Below are 8,482 nucleotides of genomic sequence, written 5' to 3'. Positions count from 1 at the left end.
ACCAATTAATAAATAAGGAATAAGAAGAAAAAAAATTTAACATAAAGAAGAAGAGGTCGGAGTCAAAAATGGGAGGTGGGAGCCAATTTGACTAACAAGAAGGAAGAGGAAAGAAAGTCCTACCAAGAGTGGGTTGACGAAAAAGGCAAAAAATGAAAGTGCTGACGGGGACGAAAAAGGGTGGGACAGAACAGCACTATCTTTAGAAGCAATGTGGGGGAATCCAACAGCACAAAGATCTCATAGGCCACAAGAACTTGTGGCTCACAAAATTCCCCTCTTTGCTGAAGTGGCAACCAACAATTCAATTAATTTCCTCCTTAGAATAAAAAACACAAACAAAAAAACCTCACCACTTCACAGTTCACTCTATTCATTATCCGTTTTCATATCAATCTTTTATATTTAACAGTGCAAAAAGAGACCCAAAAATAAAAAGTTACTGAACACAACACTACACCAAACCAACTTCTCTATATATTTATCTATCTGTACTTATGTAATATATTTTTCCTCGTTTCTTTCCCCCATTTTTTTTCTAGAAAGAGAAGAAACAACAACAAGAGAGAGATTGATGGATAGATATTCCTGAACCTGAACCTGTTACAACACACAGGAATGTCAGAGGTTAAGGACCCTGCGATAAAGCTTTTTGGAAGGACAATTTCGCTGACACACACACACATCAATGATTCTTCTTCTTCTTCTGCACCTGCTCGTGCCCCTTCATCTTCCTCTTCTCCTCGTGAAGTTACCTCTTCTGCAACACAACAACAACATGAACCTGAGGTAGGTGTTGTTAATGTTGTCTTGTCTTGGTCTAAATTAATTTGTGGAAAACCATGTTGATTTCCAAATCTAGCCGCGACCCATTTCTCAGAACCTCTCAATTGTTAATGGGTTTTTTCAAATCGTGAAAAAGTTTTGTTCATGCCTTGGTGCCAATTGAATTGAATTGAGAGGCTTTTTTTTTCAATTTTCTATGAATATGTTGATTTTTTTAAATTAAAGAGTTTTCAATATATGTGGGTATTGAATTTGAATTTATTCAATCATTTATTGAGTGGTGGCTAGAATTCATTGCGGGGTTCCTTTCGGTGAAATTGGATCCAATCTCCATTATGGAATACAAGTATAAGAATCTAGGATAGAATATATTTTGTGGTTTGGCTTGCTTTGATTTTAGCGATTCCGTTTTTGAGTCAATGAATTTGCTTAGTGATTTTTCTTAATTCTATTGATTCATATTTAGAAAAATATTTTCCTAAACCGGGTTCTTAGCAAGTTCAATGTAACATTAAATAAATAAAAAATCTTTTTTTGTGTTTATTTCTTATTGGATCTCTTGCAACATCACAGAAGTACTATTGTTATGTTGTTGGCTTGAATATTTTTCTTGTTAGATTTATTGCTTTACTTAACTCTTTTATCAAGTTGCTTTTCACGCCATGGACTTCAATTGGAGCTTAACTATTTTAGTTTGACTCTTTTGTCCATATTATTCAAGTCCTTATTTAACAATTCTCCAATGACATGTAACCTTGTGACATCACGGAGGACTTATTTATAGAATATGCGTTGGATTTATTTATTTTCCAGCTGTTTCATACTCTTATTAATTTTCTTCTTCCCTGCTCTGAATTCCAGAACTTTCTTTGTTTTATATTCCTGTATATTTAGTACAAAATTTGCAAATATCAAATACCATTTTTGGAATTTTTAGTTTCACCGTAAAAAAGTATTGTCTCATTCATATATATATATATATATAGAGAGAGAGAGAGAGAGAGAGAGAGAGAGAATAGTGATTTTGTTATGCATCTCTAGAATTGGGATTATAGTACTGAATTGTTCTATTAATGTCACGTGAGCCTTTTCATTCATTAAACAAAGTACGCTGTTAACTTCCTTAACGTCAAAGGAAAAATAATTTCTCCCCTGTTTTCCGTGGTGTGAATTCACCCACCCTCCTACTTTGGCTTAAAATATCCAAGATAGTTTTTTTTTGTTGAATCAGAGCCACCAGGTCAAAGAAAAACAGATTCAATTTCACCTTGCTAATGCTTTTATTTTCGTACTATGTTATAACATGCTTCACGCAAAATTTGTTTATCATAACATATCATACACTCCATAAATGATAAATAGCATTATACCAATATACTTTTCTTTTAGTTTCATATTATTTTTGAGGTTGAGTTCACTGTTTTCTAATTCCACTGTTGTATGTAACCATAGTAATTTAGCATTTCTAACCTTGATCATGTTCATTGTTTTAGGAACCATCAAGGAAAGAACTTACCTCATCACAAGATGATGATGGCTCACATCAAACCACAGAGGATTTAAAATCCCCCACGACATCTTCAGGCATATTTGAGAATCCTAAGACTCCCTCACCAGAAACTGAGACATCAGTCCCGAAATCCTCCACAAATGGAGAACAAAGCGAGACAAGTGCTTCTGATGAAAAAACACCAAAGAAACCCGACAAGGTGCTTCCATGCCCACGATGCAACAGCATGGACACCAAGTTCTGTTACTACAACAACTACAATGTCAACCAGCCTCGTCATTTCTGCAAGAACTGCCAAAGATACTGGACTGCTGGAGGTACAATGAGGAATGTGCCGGTAGGAGCCGGTCGTCGAAAGAACAAAAATTTCCCGGCGACCGCATCACATTACCGGCACTTAATGTTCCCAGAGGGGCTTCAAGGAGCCACACTCAATGCCCCCAATGGATTGCATAATGCTGTGTTGGGAAATGGAGCAGCTGTTTTGACCTTTGGTCCTGATTCTCCCCTTTGTGATACAATGGCATCAATGTTGAACATTGCAGAGCGAGCACAAAGTTGTGTTCCAAATGGGTTTCAAGCAACTGAGCCGAATAGTTTTGTTTCCTATAGAAAGGAGGAGGATGGAAGTACTAGTGGTCACTCTACTGGAGTTTCTGTTGCAACAACTTCAACTTCAAGCCATAGTGGCTCACATGAATCAGTTGATAAAAGGGTTGAAGGTTTCACTCCTCAATTGCCATATTTCCCAAGTGGCCCTTGGCCTTATCCTATGCCTCCTCCTACATTTTGCCCACCAGGGTACCCTTTATCATTCTATACTACACCAGCATATTGGGGTTGTATGCCACCCTCTTGGAATAACAATATATCATCTATCTCACCTCAATCTTCTGTTAACAACTCTGTCTCTGTCCTTACTTTAGGGAAACACTCAAGGGATGGAAACATCATTGCCCCATCCAATTCACAAAGAGAAATGCATGATATGGAGCACAAGAGCTCAGAACACAATGTCTTGATCCCCAAGACTCTTAGAATTGATGACCCTAGTGAAGCTGCAAAGAGTTCCATTTCCATGTGGTCAAAACTAGGGATCAAGGATGATAAGGCCGGTTCCGGAGGCCTTTTCAAGGCTTTTCCATCATCCAAGGGAAACGACATGAATCATCACATGGTTGAAGCATCACCGCTGTTGCAAGCCAACCCTGCGGCTCTATCGCGGTCTCTTACCTTCCGTGAACAGACCTAAATGGGAATCACAGTGAGCCAAATCAGATTCTCATTGTTGCTTGTGCATTGTAATGCAAATTAATGAGATTGTACAAGTGCAACATCATTTTGCTGACAAATTAAGAAATTGTTTTATTGAACAACCTCTATGCAGGATTCCTAGGACAGAAGTGTTTCACTATGGCTTCTCTAGCTAGGTACCATCTTGAGCCTGTTAAATTGAACAGGTGTTTTTGTTGCAGTATTAGATGATATCTGCTGAGTAAATATCTTGGTGTACAGGTGTGTGTATATATATATATATATATATATGTACACATTTGTATGTGTGAGACGAGAAAAATTAGGAGAGAAAGGAGAAAGGAAAGGAGATTCTTAGACTAAAATCCAATGGTTTAGAATAAGCTTGGAAGTCTTTATTGGAATTCTGTTGTTATTTTTTGTTTTAAGATTTTTTTACTTTAATCATGTTAATTCTCAAGAATTATGATATTTATCTAAGTTTTTTTTAATTTTTTTTTCAATCATTCAAAATAACACTATATATACTTCCATAAATATCAACTCACATGCACTCTTCCCGTCATTATCTATATAAAGTGTTTCATCTTTGTTTTTTTCTTCTTCTTTTTTTTAAGTTTACATTCAAATTATGCCACTTATTCTGATGTGTGGAGAGGAGTGCCTTGGTGATGTGTAACTATCATACCTCCAAGGGAGGGGTTAAATTATATGGCTAGAGTTACAGTATCTTAAATGCTTTATTGAAGAATATTTTTTTTAAAAAAAATACTATTTGAAAGAAAATTATTAGAAGTGTTTTCTGTAAAGTAAATTAATTTAAATGCACATTTTTCTAAGTACATTTACAAAGACGGAGAGTGTAAAACTATATTATTCTTTAGATTATAAATTAGAGTCTTTAATTGTTTTTATTATATTCTCTTTTTCTGTATGACACGCTATTTTATTTTTACTAAACACTTATTTTATATTTTAAAGAATTATCAATTTTTTTAAATTTACTTTTTTCTCAAGATCAAAGTTTCTAATTTTTTAGTTTAATTTTTTAAAAAAAGTTGTTGCATTGTACGAGATATTTACTCGTGAGATTAAAGAAATGGAAAGAATAATAACTCTACTCAATTTAAATATTTTTTTTGTCCTAGATAAAATATCACGGGTATCTTCTTCCAATCTACGGGGATCAGAAAATAAGCTTGCTTGTGATATGTGACTGTAATTGATCCAAGAAAATTACATCCACAGTAGAAATTAAATACAAATTTTTTAATTAAATAAATTATTTTCACTCATGTGAACTTTTTAGGACCTCTAATCAATTTAAATATACTCTAATCAATTTAAATATAATTTTCTCTTATATATGTTTGTCATTTGTAAAAAATGGAGAGAGATAGAAAAATATAGATTTGTTTTGCCTTTAATTATTAGTCATTTTTAATACAATAGGAAAAGAGAAAAGCCAGTAAAATTAACGGGTGCCGCTTTTTGAAGATTATAAAAATGGAAATTTGATGGCTGTACTGTCTTTATACTCTTATTTAAAGAACGCCAAAATAGAGAAAGTTGATAAATTCCTATTCTTTTAGGACTATATATATCAAGGTCATTTTCAATCTTTATTGATGCAACAACAGAAAGTTAGGTCTTGATGCAGCAATATGCCAACCTATTGTTAATTTGTGGGATCTACCATATTTCTGGTTCTACACAGGGATGGCAACGGGAAGGACGGATTTCCCTATTCCCATTCCCGTTGTTACAAAAAGGTACGAGTTTGAATTTATAAAAGATGGGATAAAAAAATAAAATTCAATCTCATTTCCATTGGATTCGAAGAAATTTATGGAAAATACATCTCATATTTTTTTTTAAATAATATTTGTTCATATACTTTAAATAAAGAATAAATAACGTAAACATATTTAAGATTTAAATTATATTTTTAGTTAAATGTATAATTTTAAATAATTAATATTATTTATTTAACTATTAAAATAATTATTCTACATTTTTATAATTATAAAAATAAAATATAAAATAATTATATAATTATATAATTAACAATTATATATAATATAAATAATAATAAAATTATAGATAAATATATAACTACATTGTTAATAATTATACAAATATATGTAACCGGATAGGTATGGGAGTAAGGGTAGGATAGGAAGTCCCATATCTGACCCTTTCCCGTCATCGCTTTCCCAAGTCAGAGAAAATCCAAATTCAATCTTAACTTCGATCAAAATGAATTTTTTCCGTCAAACTCAAAGGAGGGATACCCACGAGTTCCGTTTCTATTTGCATGCCTACTACATTCCTATTACTCACTTTCCTCGCAGTAAGAGCAATTATGGTGAAAGAAAATAATCCACAAATAAACAAAACGGACTCGAGTTAATTATTGCATTTTGCACTAGATTTCATAGACAATCAAAAGTGTATATAGTCAAGAATACGGTAAGTATATCAATCATATAAACATTAAAAAAAATAAGAAAAAAAATTATATCTTTGAAAATTATGATTCAACAACTATATAATCAGTTAATTACTCTCTTAATTCAGAGATTGATTAAAGAAAATAATTTTAGGTTTTAGTTCTTAGTCAAATAAAAAAAAGGAAGACGTACACAATTATCAAGCTTGAGAAAAGTCAATTAAAGTAACCATATAGGTTTGAAATCCCCTGTATTCTCCCTTAACGTAACATATTTTTCTTTCTAAATCTCTTATTATTTATTTTGTGATTAATATTCAATTCTCTTATGATGTGATCCTTATTAGAAGCGGATCGTTTGATACAAGTCACAGGAGGACACCACTTTTACCACTTTTAGGGAGGGAAGATAAGTCAAGGTAGACGCCACAAGAATTACCTTGATAAGTCTAAGATTAGTTCAACAAGAAATTCAAAGAGAAGCTCTCACAAATTATTCGCAAAATGCCAAAAGTCCCTTCTATTAAAAATGAGTTCAATACATTTAGTGTATATGAGGTGTAACTGACAAGGCACCAATTTTATTTAATTAAAATGAAAATGAAAACGAAAATGAAAAATAGAAATAGAAAAAAAAAATATTTGGCATGGGCCTTCAGCAGCAATTAAGATTCTTGGTAGTCTAGGTTGTGTTCTGAAATAATGGGGCAAGCCACATTGCCCCTATTCCCTTGTTATTGGCACCCAAAAGTGCGCCCACCAAGTGCTCGGTGAAATGCCTCAATGACATTTTGGGCATGATTTTGTGAACTTTGGATTGTGGGGCTGATTTGTGTATATATGGACAACATGTAAAGATTAAAATAAGTGCCCAAATTAAGGACTTAGACCTAGGAATCCAAGCCTTTGGTTTTGAGTGCAAGAAAGCATAAAAATGAGGGCATTGTGATAGGGATTTCCCTTTAGGCCAGCGGCTGATTTTTTGGGCTGCACCATGATGTTTGCCTAGTTGTTTGAGAATGTTGTTCATCATGCATATATAGATGTAGAATAGGTGGCAAAATACCTCACAAGATATGTGTATGTTGCATGTAGATAGCAAAGAGATACCTCACCAAAAACCTTGTTGAATTGAAATATAGTTTGAGTAGCAAGATACTTGAATACGCATGAAATGTAATTTCCTTTGTAGCAAAGATTCTTTGAATATGCATGTGTACAGATTTAGCAAAGACATGTATGTATATGAGCTCGGGTAGTAAGAATATTTCAAGTATGCATGTGTATAAGTTTAGCAAAGAAATGAATGTGCGTATGTAACTTTTGGTAGCAAAATACTTTAAATACGGACATATGTAATTTTGGCACAATACCTTGAGCATGCATATATGAATTCTTTTCAAAAGAATATGTGTGGGATATAAGTAGCTAGAATGTTTTGAATATCCTTGTATATCGATATAGATAGCAGGATATTTTGCACAAGTGCACGTTCATAAATGTTCTTCTTCAGGGAAATGTATGCACAAGTTTGTTCTAAGTCGAAAAGATTAGTATGTCGTTTTTGCTTAAAAATAGCATTTCCTTGTAAATTAACTTTCCAAATGTTTATCCTCGCAGCAAATGGCTCCGAAAAAACTTTCCGCGAAGAGGTCTAGGAGAGACGCCGCGGCTGAAGGGACCAGTGCCGCCCCCGAGTTTGATAGCCACCGTTTCCGGAGCGCCGAGCACCAGAAGCGCTTCGAGGCCATCAAAGGATGGTCGTTTCACAAAGAGAGGCGCGTCCAACTCAGGGAGGATGAGTACACAAATTTTCAGGAGGAGATAGTTCGCCAACATTGGACGTCGCTGGTGACTCCCATGGCTAAGTTTGACCCTGAGGTAGTCCTGGAGTTTTATGCTAATGCTTGACCCACAGAGGAAGGAGTGCGAGACATGCGTTCATGGGTGAGGGGTCAGTGGATTCCTTTTGACGCAGATGCCCTCAACCAGTTCCTGGGTGACCCGCTAGTGTTGGAGGAAGGCCAGGAGTGCGAGTTCAGTTAGAGGAGGAATAGGGCCGACGGGTTCGACGAGGAGACCATTGCCCAGCTGTTATGCACACCGGGGCAGGATTTCGCCCAGACTGTTGCAGGGAGGCGGGTGCGGATCATGCACACCAGCATGACCATCTTGACCCAGACGTGGATGACATTGCTGCTAAGCAATGTCTTGCCTAGCGATCATAACTTCGATCTCCCTCTGACGAAGTGTCAGTTGGTGTATGCCATCCTGACACGGATGAGCGTCCACGTGGCCCAAGTGATTGCTGACGCCATCTATTTATTTGCAGGTATGCCACCCACCAGGCACCCTTTAGACCCGGATAAGTCTAGCAGGGCCCTGGGGTTTCTGGCATTGATCACGGGCCTCTACCAGTCATTCGGGGTTTCCGTCACCCCTAGTAAGGTGATCTGACCGCCGATCACCCGAGCCTTCAT

At 35.4% G+C, this 8,482-nt stretch overlaps 1 protein-coding gene across 1 annotated transcript; it reads left to right on the top strand.

The window, feature by feature from the left end:
- The first annotated feature begins 382 nt into the window (after positions 1-382).
- LOC114419872 (cyclic dof factor 2-like) lies at positions 383-3,997 on the top strand. The gene is made up of 2 exons (XM_028385672.1): positions 383-789; positions 2,280-3,997. Exons 1-2 carry the CDS (start codon positions 619-621, stop codon positions 3,546-3,548), a joined length of 1,440 nt encoding a protein of 479 aa, XP_028241473.1. The 5' UTR covers positions 383-618; the 3' UTR covers positions 3,549-3,997.
- The last annotated feature ends 4,485 nt before the right edge of the window (positions 3,998-8,482 follow it).

This window comes from Glycine soja, chromosome 7 (genome assembly GCF_004193775.1).
Source record: "Glycine soja cultivar W05 chromosome 7, ASM419377v2, whole genome shotgun sequence".
NCBI lineage: Eukaryota > Viridiplantae > Streptophyta > Magnoliopsida > Fabales > Fabaceae > Glycine > Glycine soja.
This window is presented reverse-complemented; position numbering and strand designations above follow the sequence as displayed.

Bases quoted from the DNA above. Each gene is read 5' to 3' on its own strand.
- LOC114419872 (XM_028385672.1), top strand. From the start codon at position 619: ATGTCAGAGGTTAAGGACCCTGCGATAAAGCTTTTTGGAAGGACAATT. The intron at 790-2,279 runs GTAGGTGTTGTT...TCATTGTTTTAG, and splicing joins AACAACAACATGAACCTGAG to GAACCATCAAGGAAAGAACT.